The sequence below is a fragment of the Ursus americanus genome, chromosome 3 (genome assembly GCF_024610735.1).
Source record: "Ursus americanus isolate L20-20 chromosome 3, mUrsAme1.1.p, whole genome shotgun sequence".
Classification (NCBI taxonomy): domain Eukaryota; kingdom Metazoa; phylum Chordata; class Mammalia; order Carnivora; family Ursidae; genus Ursus; species Ursus americanus.
In genome coordinates this window covers 27,916,329-27,940,447 of record NC_142129.1, presented here as the reverse complement: position 1 = coordinate 27,940,447, position 24,119 = coordinate 27,916,329, and the positions used below count along the sequence as shown (strand labels likewise).

Below are 24,119 nucleotides of genomic sequence, written 5' to 3'. Positions count from 1 at the left end.
AAGCTTATATAATAATACTATATTGCAATTGAAAATCCTTTCAGTGGAAAGATATAGCAATGATAAACGTTCAATATACTTAACGCAATCCACTCTTAACTCCATAAAGAATGGATTTATTGAGAATTGGGGGATATAAACAGACTTTAATCTGAGGACAGCATTAAATCAGGTTTTGGCATCACTACCTTTGAGGGGGCACCCTCACTTAAGTTGCTAAAGTCCCATGAGGTCTCTGCATCTGGTCTGGGAATCCTCTCATTTCATTTTCAATTGCCAACCTGTTCGACACCTGTCTGTGTCCACATGTGTGAGTGCTAACTATGAGGTTTTAGAGACCACAGCACTCACGTTTGCATGTTGTATTCCTACTGCAGAGATCATGTTAACAGCTGGCAGCTTAGCAACTGCCACCATCTAATTTCAGGAAAGATTAAGGCTTAAAAAAATCCGTAGCTGGAAACGTTCTTGGCAGAGGCCAAAGGTGCTGCTAGAGCTATTTAAAAAAAAAATAATAATAATAAATCCCACAGCTTAATTTAATCAAGGAAAAGGAATACATCTTCAAGATCATGATGGATTTGAGGGGAATATATATTTATTGTCTTGACCAAATGGCATAAAAAATGTGGCAATTGGTGTATAAATTAAAGAGGGGAAAGACAGTCTTTTAGAAACAATGCTCCCAGTGATGCGCACATATTAATTTATTTAACAAATAGTTTCTACGCACAGATTATAAGAAAAACTAGGTCCTTGTTTTCATAGAACATAAATTCTAGAAGGGGTAGAGAAATAATAGGAAAATTTATAAATAAGAAAAGATCATTTTGATCAGAAATAAACGCTCTGAAAAACATAAAACAGGGTACTGGGACAGGGAGTGAGTTGAGAGATACTTTGGATTGGGTGGGCAGAAAAGACCCATTTAAGATGCCATTTGACCTGATACTTAAATGGGTAGGTACAATGAGCCAGCCTTGGAGAAATGAAAGCAAGAGAATGTTCAGAATTTCTATAGACGGGTTTAGGAGTAGCCGAACGGCCACTAGATGAAAGAAAGGCAGGTGGCTTAATTCAAAGGCATATTTGCACAGAAATCACACACTAAAAAAAACCCCCATATTATATATTTATTTGAGGTACATTTGGAGAGAGAGGCTAGTGACTCTGAAGTAGTAAACTCCAGTTCTTGGCATGGTAATTAATGTGGGGGAGGACACTGCAAGTTGACATGTTGCTCAGTGGGACAGAAGGCTCACCAAAGAGGAAGCCAGGGGCCAGAACAGGTAGGATCTTCTCTGGGTCATGGTCAGGGTAATTCTAAGCGTAATGGGAAGTCATAGAATGATTTAAGCAGCAAGTGGCAAAATCAGAGTTATGCCTTAAATAGATTATTTTGGCAACCCAAACAAGAGATTATTAGGAGAATGGCAGGAAGCGGAAGCAGCTATGATGACATGGTTGACGAGGGTGGTGTGACGATGAGAGCAGTTTCAGCGAGTAGAGACTCAGAGAAACTGGAGAGCACTGGATGTAGGGGGGACCCTGTTCTGGCTATAGATCCAACAGGACACCGAGGCTTTGTCACATATGCCCAAATAGAAGCCGATTTTATGTTCCATGTAGAGGTTTGAGAAGGAACCCAAATTAAAGGACAGATAATATTCACTTCCTTAAATATTTAGTGAGTCTTTACTATGCGACAGGCATACTATGTACATATGTAGAAAGACCTACATTGCAGCATTTAAAACTGAGACTTGTAAAGCAATTTTCAAAACAAAAAACAAAACAAAAACAAAAAACCTGAGCCTACCAATATTTAATTCTGACTTCACAATATCGGACAATTCTCATAGGTCTTTTGCAGTTTTTTGTAGGTACGAGCTATACAATAAGAGGAATCAGACAGTTTCCTGGAATCTAAACATGAAGATGTAAACAAAAATTTTAAGGGAACACCGGGTGTATATAAAAGGGGCATTTTTGCATTAGGATCACCACCTGATCCATAGGAGACTCTCCTTACTAAAGCCAGCCCCATGTTCACTTGACCTTGTTTTTTATAATTTTAGTTTCTAAGATATAGGTAAATGATCATGTAATAGCTCTTTTAGAACTATTCTGAAAAGTAAAAGTGTTGTTATTTAATGTCCAGGGTAAATCATATAAAATAATATGACCACTTTTTTCTTCACTATGGAAAATTCAATGATCACAAAGCAAGATTTATCTTAAAAAATAAAACTTAAGAAAAAAATTCTTGTCCTAAATTTTGTTCTAAATAAGCCCCACGACCAATACAACTTTCAATTTTCTTTCGTATTGCAAGTGTGCATCATGAAAGATAAAAGAACACATGCTACCTGACACATAATGACTATTTATTAATTATAAAAAATGACAAATGATAAAACAAACCAAAGTTCTGGTGACTATTTGAGTACTCCTCAGTCATCTAAAATAATCTTTATAATCTTACTTATAATAGGTATCCATGCCCTTTGGCCCTGTTATTCCATTTCTATAAGAATATTTCCACATACACACAAAGCTTAATATATAAGGACTGTGTGTGTGTGTGTGTGTGTGTGTGTGTGTATTTTTTTTGATTGTACCATTGCTTGTTTTATTTTTTGAGAGAGGGAGCAGGAGAGAACAGAGAGAACAAAGAGAACAGAGAGGAAGGGGGAGACGGAGAGAGAGAATCTTAAGCAGGCTCTACGCTCACTGCAGAGCGCAGCTCGGGCTTGATCTCACGACCCTGAGATCATGACCTGAGCCTAAATGAAGAGTCAGACGCTTAACCGACTGAGCCACCCAGGTTCCTCATCATCAACTTAAATGTCCAGAAAAGGGCAACTGTTGCACAAATCATGTTAATCCATACTATGGGATCCAATCATCCAGTCAAGAGAATAAAGTGGATTTTTATATACTGACATGGCACCTCATCTGTAGTATTTTTAAAAGGGGATCAAAGCAATATACATATGGAATGATTCCATTAAGAAAAGGCGCGCACACGCGCGTGCGCGCACACACACACACACACACACACACACGCTCTGATAGAATTTCTGAGGGCTACTGTACTGGCAATGGTTACTTGGCAATGGTCCTTTGAAAATGAGACTAGAATAAGGTGGCGATTCTGGTAGGGGTACTGTTGATGAGGGCCTTTCATCTTCTCCATAAATAATTCTGTATGATTTGATTTCATCCCACATTGAACATGCCCTGGGTTTGTAAATTTTAAACCAATTTAATACATAAAGCTAGACAGCCACTATCCCATGACTTTCTTAATCTGACAAACAATATATTTCTTCACGTAACATTGCTCTCAGCCAATAGCTGATGTCCTAAGACTCGATCTAGACCATACAATTTCATGCCGTAATGCTATTCTCAAATCGGTGACAGCAGCCTGCTGCAGTGGACCTCCACGTGGACTGAATGTTTCAGATGGCAACAGGCTGGGGCAGCCACTTCTTTTAAGTCTTAAGCAGATTTGTGATGGCATCTCACTAACGGAGCGCGTCTCATATGTTTGCAGCGTGTACGGATCACTCAGTGACATGGCTGACTGTTTACATCCTGTGCCAACTCTGCTGATGTGTAATTAACATTATGTCTTGATAGCCTGCTGTTGTTTGCAGCAACTTCAAGTCATGATTCTGACACATCGACAACAAGCAGGGAACACTTTGATACAGGGCCAAAACAACACTGATGTCTACTTCAGTTTCCAGTGATGTCACGCAGTAAGTGGCCTTCACGAGCATGACACTCTGTGCTTTCACTTACTGGCCATGTCTACTCAGACGGCTTGGTACCTCATGAAATTAATGATCCACAGTGATTCTTCCTATGGCTATTTGTCTTCAGATCAACACTATTTGTGTGCGTCAATTTAATCATAGCATTAAAATAAAATAAAGTTTACTCTGTGGACTAAATTTGGATTTGAATACTTGACTCTCTGACATACTAACTTTGTAATTCCAGGTAAATGATATACTCCTTTGTACATCGATTGTATCTGTACAACGGGGATCATATTTATTACCTAATCCCTGAAACACACCTTATTCTGAGGACTGCATAAGAGAATGTGTTGAAAGTGCTTCACATTAATGCCTCCCACTACTGCTTAATAAATATTAGAAAGAATACAGAAGTGTAGTGCTTCAAAAATACCTGGATTTATCATAGAATATGCAAATGTGGGGGCATACAGTCATTTGAATAGGCATTAGCAGATGACAGAGTCAGAAATTCAGTTTGATTAACTCAGAGAATTTTAAAGCTATTAAATGGTTATACTATAATGAACAAAAATGTATTAGTGTCATAAGTACTTTACAACAATGAGATCCTCCAAATCTTATACCAGGACACTGAATAAGCACAAGAAAAATGAAGAAGAAACACTTCAGTTTAACTTTGGTAAGATTTCAAATATATTCTTCAAAATCAATTATTCTTTCAATTTGGCTTGGACCAACATTTACCACCTTCATTTAAAAAAAAAAAAAAAGCCGCCTCTTAAAAAACATGAAAATCTATTCAATACAGTAACTACACTGACTTCAGAATCTAAATGGGGAGCAAAACTCATCTTACTTACAATCTTACTTGAAAGCTAAGTAAGCACCCCACATTAATAATTTATTTTCCTATTTTGAACTCTGCTTTAAATGTTTATATGAAAGTCTTTTCACCTCAGCAGCTATTCGAGTGTTCACTTTGAACAATGACTTTGCAGCTGGCCAAACCTGACTCTCAATCAATTTTTATGAGCACAAATTCTTGAGCTGATGGCTACATCTTCAGCTATCTCACTCACATAATACACACTCACAAGTGGTGATGAGATTCACATTATCGCCAGAGCACCATTCTGCCGATGGCGGCAGCAGACACAGCAGGGGTACAGTGTCCTCCCTAGAAAAATGACTCCTTCACCTTTCAATAATGCAGCCTGCAGGTATGAACCTACAAGCTGCGTGCCAACAGAATGAGAGCGCTCTTTAAAAATACTAATAACCACTACCCAGTTCCTCCCAATGGGTCACTCTCATCGAATCTCCATACACATCCATCTTGATTTTGAAGTGTGTGCATTCAATTTGTCTTCCCATTACATTTGGAATTGAAAGGAAGATTCAATTGTATTTAAAACTTCAGAAAGTTGCCAGAGTACTGGCATGTTTATCTCAACACATTTGGCGTGGGATTCTCTGTGTGAGTGCATGTATATACATATATTTATGCAAAATTATAACACTTAAAGACAACTTCAGATCTTAAGATGGTATCTCAGAATAAATCTGAATTCATTATAGTCTGGCAGTGTTTTTTCAACATTTCAATTATGGAGTATATGGGTTTACATTTAAATTTTAATTATGGGTTTAAATTAAATTTTGCCTTTTAAGATGTTACACTTGGGGTGCCTGGGTGGCTCAGATGGTTAAGCATCCGACTCTTGGTTTCAGCTCGGGTCATGATCTCAGAGTCATGATATCAAGCCCCAAGTCGGGCTCCATGCTCAAAGGGGAGTCTGCTTGAGATTCTCTTCCTCTGCCCCTCCCCCGCTCACTCATGTGTGTGCTCTCTTTCAAATAAAACTCTTCAAAAAAAAAAAAAAAAGATGTTAAACTTATTTTTGTTACTGAGAGAACTTACTAGCTTTCCAAAGACATGGCTAATGTTCCTCAAAGATATACCAATTAATGACCTCAAACTACTCTAATTCTTTCTTTCATTTCTAAACTCTTTTACAGGGCGATCATCAAAGTATACATCTTTGTCCTGTAACTTTTGATTCTTGTGATCATATGTTAGGAAATAAGGTAAGGAGTAAAGGATTACCTCGAATCTCACCTGGCCAAAACCATGAGGTGATCATCTGATCTCTCAAGACCGATCTAACAGAGTCAATTTTCACATACACAATCAACACAGTTGTAACTCTCTTAGCCCGTCACTTAACCAGGTCTCTAGACTAATGAACCCTCTCTGATTCATTCTTTAAAACATAATAAATATGATCCAGCAACTGTACTCTTTGGTATTGACCCAAAGGAGTTGAAAACTTGTATCTGTACAAAAACTTGCAACTTTATACATAATTGCCAAAACTCAAAAGCAACCAAGATGCCCTTCAATGAGTGAATGAATAAACTGTGATTCACTCGGACAATGGGATATGGAATATTATTCAGTACTAAAAAGAAATGAGCTATCAAGCTATGAAAAGACGTGGAGGAAACTTACAAGCACATTATTACTAAGTGAAAGAAACCAATCTGAAAAGGCTATGTGCTATATGATTTCCATCCTGGAAAAGGTGAAACTATGGAGACAGTAAAAAGATCAGTGGTTGCCACAGAGGAGAGAAGGGTCAAATAGGCAGGGAATGGGATCCTTGGTAATAACTGTATCAAGTGATGTTGATGACATGGGAGACCATGGGATGTGTGGAGGTAGGGGGTGTATGGAAAATCTCTGTACCTTCCTCTTAGTTTTGTTGTGAACCTAAAACTGCCCTAAAAAAATAAAGTCTTTAAAAAAAAGTAAAAATAAAAAAAATGTAATGACTAATATGTAAAACTCTGTGCTTATTAAGAGTCAGCTAGGTTTGTGCCAATAACATCACCTATTAAAAATATGGAATTAAAAAAGAGTCTGCGTAGTAATGCATGAAATATGACTATGAAAAAGCTGCTGTTTCTATGAAAAAAGCAGTTGAGTGATTTAGAAAGATTTGATAAAGTTGCTAACACAAACTTGTCAAATTAGATGTGAGACATCTATAAATAGGAATAAAATCAAATGTCCAGAAAGATCTGCATTAAAACTGATTAGTAAATGCATTTAAGTTCTTGTAACAATGTAAAGAAATTAAACTTGGAAACCAAAGAAGAAGTCTTATGGGGATGGTTTTTGGAGGACAGATCTCCCAGAACTCCAAACAGGAGACCCTTACTCAAAGCAAATGCTTGGGCTTTATATCAAGACTGCCAATGTATGTGTGTACAAGTATGTGTATCTTTTGTTAAATTAGTTAAATTGGTTCTAGGCCCAGAAGGCTACATTTGAACCAAATAGGCTGGCTGTTTGCCATGCAGATAAAACTTCTGACTGAATTTTTATACTCTTCCTGAAGTTGCCATGCCATTGTGACACATCTAACAATGAACAACCCGACATCTGGAAGACAGCAAACGACAGTTTCCCTGCCTTGGCATTTCACCATGTTATTCTGATAGAGTCCATTTAAAGTTTGCTTAATGCATGGGTTGGAATTGACAAGATTTTAGAGACTATTTTATGTTAAGAATACCAAGAATGATTTTCTTTTCATATATATCCATTGGGGATAAAATAGCTTGGACTCACCATAGAAGGGAATGACTACTACTTAGAAAGTTATTCCTTAATGTAAATTTATTTTCATGACTATATTCCATGAGCAAAGGTTATCCATGATTACAAAAACAAAACAAAACACGGTCAGCCAGAATGAATATCCCAGTAATCTGCCTATATTCAGAATCCTATTGCAAACAAATCTACCAGTCCAGGTAATTTACAGATGTAATTGTTGTGAATAGGGGATAAAAACTGAATATCTGTATAAAAACAGGAGCTCCTAAGTATTATGGTTTATCTATTAATTATCAAAAAGATGCAGTTTTTCCCAAGATATGGTCCTGTCATCCTGAAGAACTTTAAGATCTTTTCAGGGAATCTGCAAGGTCAAACTATTTTTGTAATAATATTCAGACATCATCTGTCTTTTCCACAGCTATTCTTTCATATGTGTACAGTGGAATTTTCCAGAGGCTAAATTTCATCTGATATTGCAACAGATTGAATGTAGAAGCTGATATGAAAATACAGCGGCATTCTATTAAGCTAGATATTAAAGAGATGAGCAAGAATGTAAAATAATACCACTCATTTCCCTAAACTGATTCAGAAAACAGGTATTTTCCATAAAAATGTTATTTGTGTTAGCATGTAAAAAAATTACTACTTTTATTTTAAAATGAAATATTTAAAAGCTTTTTTAGTTTTAATTTCTAACACAGTGAATATCAATAGATCTAACCCACTACACAGAAGTTTGAGAACTGCTATCTTAAATTGATTCTGTAACAGAAAAATAATTTACTAACCTGAACAAGAACAAAGTAACGTTTTTTCCATCTTTTCCAAACCTTCTGTCCTAGGGCATACAGATATCTGGTAAGAAAAACAAGCAAAGAATATTTCAGATGAATAACGCTGTGGCTCTGTGTAATCTTATTTCTTCCATAAGTATTTATTCTTGAGACCAGCCTGCTAAAGGCAAAGTTTAGTGCATTTGAAAGCCGAGACAACATGTAGCTTCTGTGTTACAAAATGAGCTTATTCTAGGTTCTTGAAAGGGAACTGATTTATGTGGCTTATCAATTTGTCAGTTCTTACTACAAATTGAGCGAAGTTGGAGCTAGAAAGGATAATCAAAGAACCAGTGGGAATTTTATTCTTACACACACTTCTTAGGAGAGACAAAGGCTACAAACTGGGGATAGAGGACTCAGTGTTTCAGCTCTCTGATGACAAGGGCTGAGGAGTGTGGCCCAACGAGGCATCAGCTGTAGAGTCAAGAACCCAGGGCGAAGGGTAGCTGTCCAGCTGGGCGACCCCAAGTTATGCTGGCACCAATCTCTGTTCCTGTTTCTTCATCTATAAATGGCAGGACTGGGTTTGCTGATGTCTAAGGTCTCTGCCAGACTCATAATTTGGTGGCTTAGCTGATTTATGGAAGTATCTTGCTGCAAATTTTCCTAACTATGAAACTCAGGCAATAATGTATGTGAAGAGGACAGGGCATAATTCAACATAGTTACCACCAGCACTCTTGTTTAACTTTGCACTGCTAAATAGTAATGTGAATGGAAATGAAGAAAGTAGTCAATCATCTGAGAATAAAACTTTTGTTCTTACTGAATATATAGATGTAAGCATATGTATCAAGGAGGAAAAGGAAGAGATGAAAAATTAATCAAGTGAAGCATATCATGGAGAGCTATTTTAAAATTATACCGCGGAATCTTATACACACCTCCTACAAAAGTGGAAAACATTGTTAGAAGTCTGAAATATGACAAATACAGGCCTGATTTTTTAAAAAAAGATTTTATTTATTTGACGGAGAGAAAAAGAGAGAGAGCGAACACACAAGTAGGGGGAAGCAGCAGGCAGAGGGAGAGGGCGAAGCAGGCTCCCTTCCGAGCAGGGAGCCCAATAAGGGGCTCCACCCCAGGACCGCAGGATCATGACCTGAGCTGAAGGCAGACATCTAACGCCTGAGCCACCCAGGCGCCCCAGAGACTTTCACAATTTTAAAAAACTAAATCTTAGCTTGAATTTTTCATTTCTGTCTTATTAAGATAATTCTCTTTTGCAAAGCAAAGCCAACATTTTAGCCCCCTTTTAAAAAAGAAATGCAAGATGTATGTTGAAATGAATGGGGACTCCGTAAAAATTTTTTAAATCCTCTTTCCCCATTTGTCCTACCCCTAGCTCTCCCTCCTCTGGCAACCACCAATCTGTTGTCTGTATCTATGAGTTTGATTTCTTGGGTTCTAAATTTTCAGATCAAGAAGACAAACATGCAGTTACTAAAAGTCAAAATAAAAACTGGGCTTTTGCATTGGAAGTCATCATCCACACTACCCAAATCCATTATGTATTTTCTTACAGATGCATCAGCTAGCTAGGTGAACTTCTATTTGGCTCGCGCAGTACCCTTGACACCACGTTGCCTGCGCTCCTGGATACAATGTGAATTCATTTAGTGAGTGACAGAGATATCCACTGCTACCATTCTCACCTGTTCACTATCTCCTCCTGAGGTCCTTTTAAAACCCTTTGCCCCACCTTTGCTCTAGCCTCCAATCTCTCTTCCGCAGTTTTGGTGATAGGTGTTTAGCTGCTCTCTTTCTGTCTTTCCTATGTAATTTCCCTCTCCTGAAATGCACACACCTAAACTCCTATCACAGGGTTAACAGCAATGACCTCAGGAGCTAGATACTGGAGACACGACAGATGCCCTGTATAAAAGTGCACTAGCAAGATCTGCACCAAACAGCTGCCTAGGAGCCCCAGAAGACATTTGGAATCACCTTTGCCCGTGACCACTGCCTGCTTCTCAGCTCCTTCCAGGGTCTCACTTAGCATGCTGCTGGGCAACTGGGTCATATATAAGTGAAAGTGAATAGTGATACGCAAACCATCAACACCACCAGCAAGTGTAAGTCTTGCTGCGAGTGAAGGTCCTACACAAGGAATACTACTACCTGCTGCAACAGCATTCCAAATCATGGATCAACAAACTGGGAACAAAAATGTGGGATTTCTCTGAAAACAGCAGAGCAGTGGGTAGACACGTACATACGTATCCTGAAGGTTGGGAGAGGATATAAGAAATTGAATAAAAGAACATTTGAGACTGGAACCAAGGTAAGCATTTGAACGTTTGGCTGTGAGATATTCTGGGGTGTTACACTCTAAGAAGGAATTCAATCAACCATTTATGGAAGTCACAACTGAACAAGCGTTATCTAGGAAGTAGCTGGGCAGGAGCGTTTTACTCTCTGCCTACGAAAAAAAAATTACATTCAAGAATAGACTGCGTAAAGGAAATATTATAAATGCTACGTAGCAAAAACGGATAGTTTCTGCCCTTCAGTTTTCACGTTAACCAGACCAAGATTTTATAAAATAAAATGGACATGAATACATCAGAAAAGGTAACTATACTGAATAAGAACATGTTAAACTTAATTTCAAGAAATTTGAAGCTTTTTTTCACTCTAAGAATGATTTCTGGCATTAAGTACCTAGTATCACTGTCTAGCTGCTTTTCCACTGGTATAAAATTAGATTCTGGTCATAAGAGATATTTAAAATTGAGGAAAGAATGAAGAACAAGATGTTCATCAATATCGTTTAAAATCAGAAACTCAAAACCGTCCAAGAATCAAATGGTAAGGAATGAGTAAGTTGCCATTAAACAAACAAACAAACACATCAGTCACACGAGCTTACAGTATATGCATGGGAAGAAAATCCAGAAAGATGCATCAAAATATTAAGCTGCAGTTAATACTGGGCTGTTGAGATTAAAGATGAATTTCATAATTTTTAAAAAATAATCTCTGTGCCCAACATGGGGCTGGAACTCACAGCCTCAGGATCAAGAGCTGCATGCTCTACTGAATCAGCCAGGTGCTCCTTCATAGTGTTCTTTATGCCTTTACATTTCACCATTTCTACACTATGCATGTCTTCCATTTTTTTTAAAGTAAGGTTTATAAGTCTAGTTCACATAAAGTAAAAATCCTCCATTTTAGGTATGTAATTTGCTGAGTGTCAACACAGCAATGTAACCACCAACACAATGGACTTACAGAACATCTGCATTCCTCCAAAGTTTCCTTCAAGTCCTTTCATGATCAGTTTCCTCCTCACGTTCCTCAGCTCTGCAACAACTATTGTGATTTCTGACTTTAAAGTTGTTTCCCAGAATGCCATATAGATGGAAAAATATTGTATGGAGTCTTTTGTGTTTGGCTTCTTTTACTTAGTAAAAAGAAGGCTTCTGAGATTCACCCCTGTTGTTGCCTGTATCAGGAGTTCATTCCTTTCTGTTACCGAATATTATATATATATATTTTAAAGATTTTATTTATTTATTTATTTATATTTATATATATTATTTATTATAATTTCAATTATTTATTTATTTATTTGTTTGTTTGTTTATTTATTTATTTATTTGACAGAGAGAGAGAGACAGCCCACGAGAGAGGGAACACAAGCAGGGGGAGTGGGAGAGGAAGAAGCAGGCTCCCGGCAGAGGAGCCCGAGGCGGGGCTTGATCCCAGGACCCTGAGATCACGCCCTGAGCAGAAGGCAGACGCTTAACGACTGAGTCACCCAGGCACCCCTGAATATTATATTTCATTGTATGAAGTTACTTCAATGTGTTTACCCATTTACCAGCTGGTGGACATTTGGATTGCCTTCACTTTTCTGGTAATCATAAACAAAATTGCTATGAACATGCATGTACAGGTCTTTGTGTGGGTCTGTGTTTTCATTCCTCTCAGGTAAATATCTAGGAGCGGGATTACTGAATTATATTTAAAGTGTGTGCTTAACATTATATGAAACTGCCAAACTGGTTTCCAAAGTGGCTGTACAATTTTATATTACCACTAACAACGTTTGAGACTATGTCTTATTTTATCAGAAAAAAATTATCAAGGATTTGGGGAATATAATCCTCATAGAGCCATAAATCATATTTCTGGTATGATCAAGTCAAATACAGTGACAAATAGCCTTACCTTTAGTCTACAAGTATCATGAGCACAGTGGAAAACTCCTATGAGCTTTAATGGATAGATGGTTTACCATCATTCAAGGCTATTCTCAAGTTTGTGGTTTGGTGGTCTTAGCTTTGGGAGGGTTGAATTGTGGCGAGAGTAAGGAAAAAGTTAGCAGAAATCATCTGAATGACGAAAGGATAATCCATTTATTAGAAACATCTGTAAAAACAAAAATGCATTCTCTCTCTTTTTTTTTTAATGTTGAGTGTTAGGTTACAAATTCTCTTAAGGTTTTTTTATTTCAGAAAAATATACTAGAGTTACATTCAACACATTATGCTCTACTAACCAGTAAGATTCAGTTCATTACACTTCTGTAGTGATATTTGAGTGTTCTTAATTACTGAAAAATGAGTTACTCTATATAGACTATATCCACAACGAATTTTTGAAGAATTTGTATATATGTCAACTTGATTTCAGATAGTTATGAAATATAATTTGATCTTTCTTTAATGATTTAGAAAGGACCCTGCAGCATCTTGGGGTCATTATTATGAACATCAATTATAACTGCATGATTCTGTAAAGGAGAAGGTACGGTTGATAGAGCTAAATCTAGCAATAGTATTAATTAAACAGATCTTTGAAAGTTATTTACCTGTCATCCATTTCTGCTTCATAAAAATAGTTTAGAGTTTTAAAAATCTATTAATATTTTCCTTTCGGAATTGTGAACAAATTGGTTTTTTATTGCTTTATGAAATCTGATTCAACCCAATAAAGGTGTAGAGAATTTCTCCCAGGAGCATATTCGTTATTCTGGACAGAGACCACCTTGGTTAGTGTCCTTCGGGTCTGCTGGTGGGTCTGCACAGCAGTTGTACTCTCCCTGCATATTCTGTAACCTGCTGAGTCATTATTAGCTTCCTCTCCATCGATTACATGATTAACTCAAAGGATTTTTTTAAGGATATGTAAATCAGACCCGCCAAATACCAAACTGGGAACACACTGTTAACTGGGCTTTACGGGGCAATTTATAATGCTATCCAGTAAAATAAATATCATACAGCACAAAAGCAACATTCTCGAATGCATACTGCTAGTTTTCTTCACCTTATTTTGAAGAGGTTTTAAAGAGGAAAGCCACTTTTGTGTTTTTTGTTTTCTTTTTTTCATGAGCCTTTCAACATTATTCATTTTCATCAACCTATAGAATTTGGTTTCAAACAAAGCATTTTTACTTATCCTTCTTGAAGTATTTCAGCTAAGTAACAAATGGATGGAAAATGAAGGAACATGTATCAGCAATTTTCATAGTCCTACTACATTCTCCAGGCCTCAAGAGTATGGCGCTCAGAAAGAAAGAATCCCTAATCAAAATTAAATTTGATCCAAGAATTATTTGAGTGGGAATAAGAGAGATATTCTATTGCATGTAACATACTTGAAAAGCACATATTTCCAATCCCAATTTGTACTAAATATATAACATTTTTCCCATTGAAATATTTCCAATGCAGCACAATACTCATGTAACTATAGAGTATTTTGGATTATTTAAAAGTAACTGCTCAGATACTATTTAATAGTGTTTGCTTTCATCAATACATCCAACTTAAGGTATTAAGAAGTTGTTCCCTTTGAACAAAAAATTGCCTGCTTAACTTTAAAATCGTCTCTTCTTACACGGGATTAGGTAACAAAGAAATTAGCAGCACCGACACAAAGCTTGGATTTAACACATAAGACTTAAAGCCTTGAAGCATTTGGTTTTATAAATCAGTATAAACACAGCAATAATCTTAAAGAATTAATCCCTCTTCTAGGGTTGCTTCTAATGGGGAGTACTATTTGCTCCAATGAGGTATAGCAATCATTGCTAGAAAACAAGGCACAAAAACCAACTAAACATGTATCAATGTTCATTTGCCTATGACTTTTTTCTTTTCCTTTTTTTTTTTTTTTGGTGTTACTATTTTTGGGTCATGCTGTACCCTCAAATATAGAAGATATGCAACAATGAATTTTAAGATTTTTTATTACATATTTAAAATAGGATGTGGATGTTGTTAGGAAAAATGTCAAGTGAAGAGAAGAAAGAAGAAAAATTTAAGAACTTTGGTAAGGCCAAACCTCAAGTTACTAGCAACAAGGCAAACAGCATTATTTTTCACCTTCTCTATCGATAACTATATATAGTCACCAGAGAATCTCAACACTAAAAATGGTACAATCTTTATGATATTACTATGATCCTTTAAAAAAGTTGTGTGTTAATAACCCAGTTGCTTCTAAAAGTTTTCATTTGTGGACAAACAAAATCAGAGCCTTTATGACATCCATCAGAATGTTCTGTGACAACAGGACTAGACACTTTTTCTTCAGATATGTGTTGCTCATTAACAATACGTATTATTACCAATAAAGTGGTCTCACCAACAGATTGAGAAAAATGGTACTGGGTAAAAATGAGCTTCGAACAAACAAAAATCAGTAATATTACTATGCTTATTTTTGTTGAATTTTTAAAGAGATATTTAAATTTCATCACATGTTCATTCTCCAATGCTTGTGATATAAAATTATTTTAAATGCTTGTTTTTACACAGCACCCCCTTGAATGTTTTTTAAAAGTAGATTCACATATATCATTCTGTGATTTGTCTTCAAGCCAAAAACCCTCCAAAATTAGTTGTAATAATAAATTAAACCATTTTTCTGTAAATGGTATATATTCTCTAATATAAGCACAAAAGTTAATGAGATTTCAAGAACTCATTTTCCAATTAGTTTTTAAAATTGCGCTTTAACTCAACTTTGTGGCACAATATATCCTACACTATTCTAGTAAATAAACAGTTGATAGTCTCTATGCCATATTTGAAATGGAAAGTGGGAACATGAAATAACTCATTACAAGTATCCAAATACTTTAAAAGCACTTTATAAAACCTTTCTAACTTAAAGATTGTTCAAACGATACTTCAACATACAAAATTCTCCAAACAGATTACTAAATATTGTAGTTCCGTTTCAATTGGAGTGGTGGCATACAGTTCTAATAGAAAAGAGAATATGACAAATTATTTGCCCTGAGTCCATGCTGTGGGAGTTCATGGTTTCACTTTATGATGAAAAATCATCACTAATGAATATTTGAAAAACATAATTGTATACAGAATATGGGAATTATTCAGTGCTTAGAAAAAAGGACTATTATTTTTGTCAGATCACTTGAGCCCAGCTTTTAATTCAGGGAAATGAAACAATCAGTCTACATGTTGAATGATAAAGTCTTCCTTATACAATGCTTCATTTTTCAAGGAAAAATACAGAAAAGAAAAAAAAATCAATATCTGGAGTCGTTTAGTCCTGGAAAGGGCTTTCTTAAAGAGAAACCTCAGTCAAGGTTGAAAGAGCAATTAATGCAAAGCTCAAAAATCCAGGCCATTCTGATAGAGTTCGGTTAACATGTGGCAGAAGTAATCATCCACTTGTGAAAATGATTTTCGGTTCATTCTCAAACACCTTTCAGACACTCATGATCCCATTTAACTGACAACAATACAGGCTATCTGTGGGCACCATTGCATCTGATGTGAAAACCAATAGGGACCAAATGCCCTCAGGCACTTTCAGTCATCCTGCACGTTCTCTCCCGCCTGCATAAAAGGAATCTTCCTTTCACTGCATTCTTTCTTTTATTTAACCCCGCAAGATAAGCCTTTTGGGGGGGGGGGGGTTCATTTTTCGGATAAGGATGACAGAAAGAAACTAATTCAAGACAACAGTGTGACCTGGGCATTAAGAAACCTAGAAACAAATACTTTCCAATTGGCTTTTATACTTCCTGAATTCTTGTGGGAAAGAGTAATTGAGGTGGGGAGGCAAGGAAAGGACCGCCACCAAACAAAATTAATGTTTGAGAGAAATTATGAATGAAGAAAAATCCGGGACTCCTACGGTTGAACAAGAAGTTGAAATGTGTGAACTGTATAAACAGACGTAGAAAAGCAAACTTGAGTAAAATGTAGAGCTCTTCACTCATTTTCTGGATTGCAGTGTACAGAATAAAGAGGGTCTCCCCTCTTTTTCCTCAGAAGTCCCATCTTCTGGCAGTTTACACTCCGTGAAATCTGAGTCAAATCTCAGCCCGGATCAGCATTACCAGAGTAAGAGAACAGTCTGAGGTGTAAGAGCTGTCTTCTCAACACTGGCTTGCCATCGCACGCTCTCGGATGGGAACAGAGGCACACTGTCGAGACGGGAAGACTCTACTAGCCCAAACTCAGCGAAGACACTAAGAATTATGAGCAGCCGTTCCTAAAGCAGGTCTGGAAGGGCAATGCGCTGTCACCTAGAAACAAAACCGAACTGGGGAAATGACAGAAGTAGTGTTCTACGAACAGTACTTTTAAACTACGACACACAAGCCAAACAATCTAAATCAAACTGTACAGAGACAGCTCTTAGAAAGGCAGTTTTTCCTATATTTATCTTTGATAAGTGATCAGCAGCATATTGCAACAGAAAACGTGCCCTAAAACAGTTTTTTAACGGTTCATGATCTCACCAACACTTATAAAGTTATACAAATATGTCAGAGTCTCATTCTCAAAAATTCTAACACAGAGGGCAGATTTTGAAGGCAGGGTTTCATGTTTTTCCTGTTTAAAAGTCCTTCAAATAAGTAATGCTTTTCTGCATGTGCAGAAGCTTTTACTACTTCGTTAAAAGTTAAAGAAAATTAGCTTTCCAAGCAGATTGTAAAATATCTCAGAAGGGGATGGGTGAAAATATGTCCAAACAACGTACTGAGGAACCCACTCCAACCAGGTTACCTCGCAGAGAGTCAAGTCTATGCCTCCATCCCCTGTGAGGAGGGTACGGGCTGTGAAGATATGACTCTCTGGGGGTCATGCTAGGGACACATTCCAAAAGGAAGGGCACTCCACACTTGGTGAAGAGGCTCTGGGGCACCTACCAATTAAAATGAAATAATTCACTCAGACAGTGCTAGATATTTTTGTGAGATAATCCATTAAACTCTCTTCTTTTTAAAAATGCAAATGGTTTGGTAATAATGAAACAAAAGTTTTAGCAAGAGGTTTTATGTATCAAATTGTATATTTTTAGAAAAGATTTTCTTTACTTGAGAGACAGAGGCAGAGAACATGAGCAGGGGTAGGGGCAGAGAGAGAGAGAGGGAGAAGCAGACTCCCCGCTGAACAGGGAGCCCGATCACAGGACGCCGGGATCACGACCTGAGCCAAAGGCAGCCACTTAACCAATTGAGCCACCCAGGCGCCCTGTATCAAATTCTATCTTATTGACTATTGGAAATACCTTCCCTTTTGGGGCCTAATATTCCCAAACCAAAGCAAAATAATCATTTTTAAACATTATATACAATACAGGTAATCCTGAGTTGGCAGAAAATTTTAGGTCTCCGTTTTCTGTAAGTAGAGATATCTACTCTACCTCCTTCATATTTAGGATATATTCAAGATGAAATGTGTACACAAAATGCCCATTTATAAACTATATAGACTCTAAAAAGAAAATCGAGAAGGTAATGTGAGAGTCAGTATTTTCCACTGTGTGTCTTCGGACATTTGGATACAAAGAAGTATTATGCAAAAAAAGAACAAATTTGGGGGGCAAATACATGTGAGGAATACTGAGCTAAACAAAGCTCAACATTCTCTATGAGGGGACAAGTAAGAATTTGTGGGAGACGTGGAAGACACACTAAGAAGTGGGAAAGGAGGGGAGAACAGTCGGTGTAGCGTCTCCGAAATTACAGAATCTTCTTCATAGAATATCTCATAGGAGTAATGTTCTCCAGGATACACTTTGGGAAATTGGTTAGACTAGAATACTGATAATGAGTCTTTAAGCCAATAAAATTATATAACTGAGTTTTTACATTCTGTTCAGAATGTAATCATAACTAAAATATCTTCTTTGTTCCTAACATCATTCTACTAGGAAACTATAAATATTTATGTTTGGGGCAAAAAAAGTTTTCTGTAATATTTGGATCATAATCTCCATGGATTATATTTGATTTCTGAAAGATCTCTTATTCTCTAATGTTACCCTCTGGTCTGGGTTAATGAGGACATTTTTGGAGGACTCTGAAATTTATAAAAAAAACTATACCCGTCTTTCAAGTACCTTATCCTCCTGTGAGTCACTCACCAAGGCATTTGAATTCCTCCTGACACCCAGCATGTTCCACAGCCTTGCTTCCCTAGCAGCTTGCTCTCCCTACACTGTGTCAGCTCAACTTCAATTTCACGCCTCACGGCCAATCTTACCTGTAGTCATGGAGGACCGTGCGGAGCTCTGGTTCGAGACTTGAGGGACCATCACTCCAGCTCTGATGCCGTGCTTGGCCTCAGTGTCTCATACCTTGTCCTGTTTGGATAAGCTACCTGATACGCAGGTGAGGACTCAGCTTTGCTTTTTTTTTTTTTTTTTTTTTTTTTTTTTTTAAGATTTTTTACTTATTTGAGAGAGAGAGAAAGCAAACACGAGCAGGAGACAGAGGCAGAGGGAGAAGCAGGATCCCTGCTGAGCAGGGAGCCCGATGTGGGACTCGATCCCAGGACCCTGGGATCATGACCTGAGCTGAAGGCAGGCGCTTCACCGACTGAGCCACCCAGGTGCCTGTTCTTGTTCTTGCTCATCTTTCTCTAATACCCTGCACGTGAATTCTGGACACACGAGCTGGTCCTAGATCTCAGCGATGGCTCACATCTGTAAATACTGCCTGTGCTGAGATCTGTGGATATTTTCTTTGACACCAGGTACTCCTTTGCAAAGATAGTCTGTTCTCCCTGCTCCTCTAATAGTTTGTGTGTTCTCGGTCTTATCCCATCAGTCTCACACTTTTTAAAATTTCAATCATTTCCCACAATTTAAATTAATTTAGTTCTTGAGTCTCACATTTCCAATTTCTTCCCATCCCTCAGTTCAACTGTCACCTTTCTCAGAGAAGCCCTCCCTGATATCCCTAATAAGGTCATATTCTTTCATTACATGCATTAGGCAAGATGTGACCACTTCTCCCATAGCGCTGCCACGGTCTATGGCGAGTCATACTGAACTGGTCTGTTTCTAATACAAGACCATAAGTCCTTGTAAGGGCAACGGCCACATCAGTCATGACGCCCCACTCCACCCCAACACCGTGACTTCATGGAGCAGGTAGTCCATAAACATTTTTGGAATGACTAAATGGCTGTTTCTAGGTCTGGAATTAGGAACAATTATAATAAGAACAGAAAAAAAGTAAATCTTCAGCAAAAATTTACATAATATGTATCAAAGTAAAAGAAAAAGCCTTGAATATTCCATGAAGTTATTTTTTTTTACTTATTTAATGAGTGTTCAAATAGATTAAGCAGAAATTATTCTAATATTTAACTTAATACGGAAGATCAAAATCTAAGGGGAGCAGGAAGCAACTGCTATGAAAGCAGTGCAGAATTTCAGGAGTCCAGTCCACCCACCACCCCATTATCCAAAACAGGGACTCCTGAACTTTCTTTTTTTAAACCCCAACATGGGGCTTGAACCCACAACCTTGAGTTCAAGAGTCACATGCTCTACCAACTGAGCCAGCCAGGTGCCCCTGAGACCCCTGAATTTGAGGTGACACAGTTTGAAGCACTACTGGAAAGGGTCCCAAGGCCACAGCATCACAGGGCCTTTTAGTCAAAATGGAATAGAATACATTCTATATCTATCGATCTCAAAATTCCCCCAGATTTCTAACTCTACTAATATCCTTTTTTAAAAAATTTGCTGATATATGGACATTGTTGGAGTCTCTCAGAAGGCCCAATACTTTATAAAGTATTCTTCTCTTTTGTCTTGGTTCTCAACAAATTGGCTTCAGAGAACAGAAGTAACAAGAGGCAAAAACATCACCTAATTCAGTATTACCATCAGACATACTTTCCGAACTCCAGTCACAGACCACACTGAACAGGACAGGTGTGTCCTTGTGAAGATCCTGCCACTGACAGACTTATTCAGGTAGAAGCAGAGAACAGGAGCTCCCTATGGACAACTTGCTTTCAAGGGACGAGTGGAAAGGGCAGATCTATGCATGCCCAGTTCCTGCTTTCCGGCGAACCAATCAGGTAAGTCCGATGGAAGGGGGAAAGAGGCTGGGAGTAAGACCACCATGGATGTCCCTCCACGTGGAAGCAAGTATCAGAGGTGTGCAGTAACTGCTTTTTCAAAACAGAGATGAAAAAGTGAAAATATTCAGAGAGAGACAGAGACAGGGAAGGAGAGGGGAAGAAGAGAAAGACAGAAACAAATGATATTTTTAAGTCTCTTTAATGGCTATGTGCCTGTTATGACTTTCCCTTTTTTCCCCATATAAAATAGGAACAGCAATATTTGCCCTGAGTATCACAAACAGTGTCATTACAAAAACAGTGAAATGATGTATGTAAAAGAGGCTCTGAAACTACAAAGCACAATGTCAATCAAGGTATCATTATCATTACAGCAATAGAACATACTGAAAAATATTTCAATCTAACTTTTTTGAAGGACTTTCTGGAGAGCGTGGGGGAGTGACAATAAATTTTCCAACTTTATTAAAAAAATTTCAAAGAGTGGGGCAAAAATCTGTCTATTTTTCTAAAATCAAGTATAACTAGGATATTGCACAAGTTACAACAAAACCAGTTCTTCTCATTCATCAGATAAAAGTATTATTTCTGTGGAGTACATATATATTTCCCAGTTACTAAAATTCCTTAGGTTCTTAAGAAATTGCTATTTATCAACAAACAAACCAATTCTAGAATACTATGGAAAAATGCACTTTGACGTAGTTTCTTTCTCACCTATACCTACTTATTTGGGGGAGAATAACAAAATAAAGGCAATAGGAAGAAGGGGGCCATGTACAGTGAGGCTGGGATTCATTGGGCTAGGCTTGTAAAATGCTTCCCATTCTCCTTTAATTTTAAAGCTTAAGGATTCCATTTATTTATTTATTTGCCTCTTATACTATATTCACAGTACTTCTGCCTATGAATACAGGATATAAAGAAAAATGAAATCAAGACAGCTAATAGAAAAAAACCTTTGACATTTACAAAACATATTCAGACTTCCAGTTTCAGGCATTTTTGGTTAAAACTGACCTTGGTGATGATCATTCAGCTACTACTAAGCATTAAAGTTCTTCTACATTAATTTGTTAAAATGTCTTGACAAGTTTGATATGTCCAAAATGAACTACCACTTCACGTTCTTCTAACCTTTCTTCTTACATTTTTTTAAAAAAGAAAATGTCCTGAAGTTTACTTAATACTCCTTAAATAGTGCCACCTTTATTACCAAGTTCTCAAAGGACAAAATATTGTTCTGTTTTCAGGGAGTGCTTGCGCCACCTACTGGAGAAATATAGGATTACTTTTGTCAAACAAAAACGGTACCACTTCCAAAGATACTTTCCTTTAAAATGCAACTTTGGAACAAAATCTGGTCCTTTTCTTTCTTGCATTTTAATGCGTGTGTCAGTATAGGAAATCAAGGTTTCCCCCAAGGTTAATGTACATTATTTCAAATGTATTCAAACATACATTAGTTCAAATATCTCAATATTCCCTTCTTGATGGAATCTTGAGAGTTATACATTCATAGGCAGTAGGCAGAAGTGTATGTAAAACAGAAAAATACGTATGGAGCAAAGAAGATAAATAACCATTTTACTATTTATTAAAAAAATATACCAGGATCTAATTTTAAAACGAATGTAAGCAGAGGCCCTCTGCCATTTAGCCACAGAGCTAGTGATAAAGATTAGAATTCAGGAGTATCAAGATTACTTCAGAGAGGAATTAATAAAGCCATTCCAAAGATATCTCTGATTTCTTTCTTTCTTTTTTTTTTTTTTTGAGAGACACAGAGAGAAAGCATGAGCAGGGGGGAGGGGCAGAGGGAGAGACAATTTCAAGCAGGTTCCATGCTCACGAAGAGACCGATACCATGAAACCGATAAACTGAGCCACCCAGGCGCCCACCCCCCGCCGAATTTTTCTTGTTAAAACCTCAATAATAAAACATAATGCAAAAAAAATTAATACATAGAAGACACTGACCGCTATCTCCCCCCCCCCAATTCTTTTTATGGTGGTACCACCTAAATAGCAGAAGAACTGCCAAGAAATTTGAGATTTGTTCGTTGTCAATTAAGAAGGCATATTTTTTCCTAGGAAAATAAAATGGAAAGCTTGTTTGAAGGTCCCTATCATAACTACATCCTGGGGTCTGGGGTTTGATTCAGTTGGTGGCACATACGGACCTGCTTTTCAATAGGATGCATGAATTATTAGAAAGTCATAAATTACCATGTAACTGTAATTGACAAGGATCCAAATACTTTTCAATTTATCAGAGGACTTTTCCTGCCTGCCTTTTGCTCTACAATTAGGAGGAAATAGACAAGAAAACAAACTTATTCGGAGATTATAAGACCTATCTTAGAAATAGTGCTCTTTAGTGATATTTAATATGTACTTTGTATGGTTTAGGACACAAGATATGCTCCCCAGAAACATTAACAGAAGGTAGAAAATATTATGAAAAGTGAAGATAAGCTATCATGGGAATTCTTAAAAGTCCGAGATTTTCAGTCAGATGATCATAAATGATCACAGATGAATAAATGATCCTCAATCCTCAAATAAAAATCAAACATTTATGAATGCTAAAAAGCTATACAAAATCCTAGTAAATATTGAGGGAATGTTCAACAATAAAGTCTGAAATAAGGTTTCTGGTGAGATTTACTCTGCTAGCATTCAAGTTAATTACCCTTTCTATTCCATCTGCAAGTAACAAAAAGTCAAAACCAAAAAAAATGGAGTCAAATGACAGACTATAATATTAGAATATATTCTGTCGTAACATACATTCTATACTGGATTCTTCAGATAACTATTCTCAATTCATTTCATTGTTTCTTTGTAACAGGTTACGTTTTATCGTTTGAGATTTACTGAATTGCTGGCATTGTGCTTGTACTTTACCTAGATTATCTCCATTAATAACAACGGTCCTATAAGGTAGATACAGTTATTGCTGTAAACTACAACAAACGTAGTTTATAAACAACTTTTGATACTTTTAATACTGCGAACACTGTATTAAGGACTGCCTTTAAGTATTACCTAGTACTATTCATTGAATATTTATTCATTGAATATTTTCTGACTTTGCCGCAAGATTCATTTTATAATTATAGTTAATTGTGAAGGAACAGCCCCCAGCTGCTATATCCATAAAGCTGTTATGTTCACGGAAGATTTTACCTCTTACATACGGAGAATGCGGTCTTCATCTCAGATCAGTAAGATCAAGACCAGCCACTGTGTACTGGGCAAGAGGCATCCTGTCCTGGTAGCTGGCTTGGTTGTGAATGAGAAAGTGCTCACAGTAGGTGACCCTCAAAGGGTGCCAACTGCGTCAGCTCAGCCTTTTGAGGGGAGCGCAGTTATCTGAGGACAGCAGGTGACCCGTCAGAAGCCATGAGAATGACAGCAAGCTGTACAGGCAACTTCTCACATTCCTTGTGACTTTACCATTTGTTCTCCCTCAGCATAAAGACTTTTAGAAGTTCTACACTACTTTAACTGGACAAAGAGAAACAAGGAAGGAATGTCTACGATGGCA

At 37.2% G+C, this 24,119-nt stretch overlaps 1 protein-coding gene across 8 annotated transcripts in view; it reads right to left on the bottom strand.

Moving 5' to 3' along the window:
- The window catches only part of CADPS2 (calcium dependent secretion activator 2), a 513,174-nt gene that overhangs the window by 167,818 nt on the left and 321,237 nt on the right, over positions 1–24,119 (bottom strand). For all 8 annotated transcript variants that reach the window (XM_087860858.1, XM_087860859.1, XM_087860857.1 and 5 more), the window contains exon 9: positions 8,196–8,262. In XM_087860858.1, the coding sequence (XP_087716984.1) occupies positions 8,196–8,262 (67 nt within the window). The remainder of the gene's footprint in view (positions 1–8,195; positions 8,263–24,119) is intronic.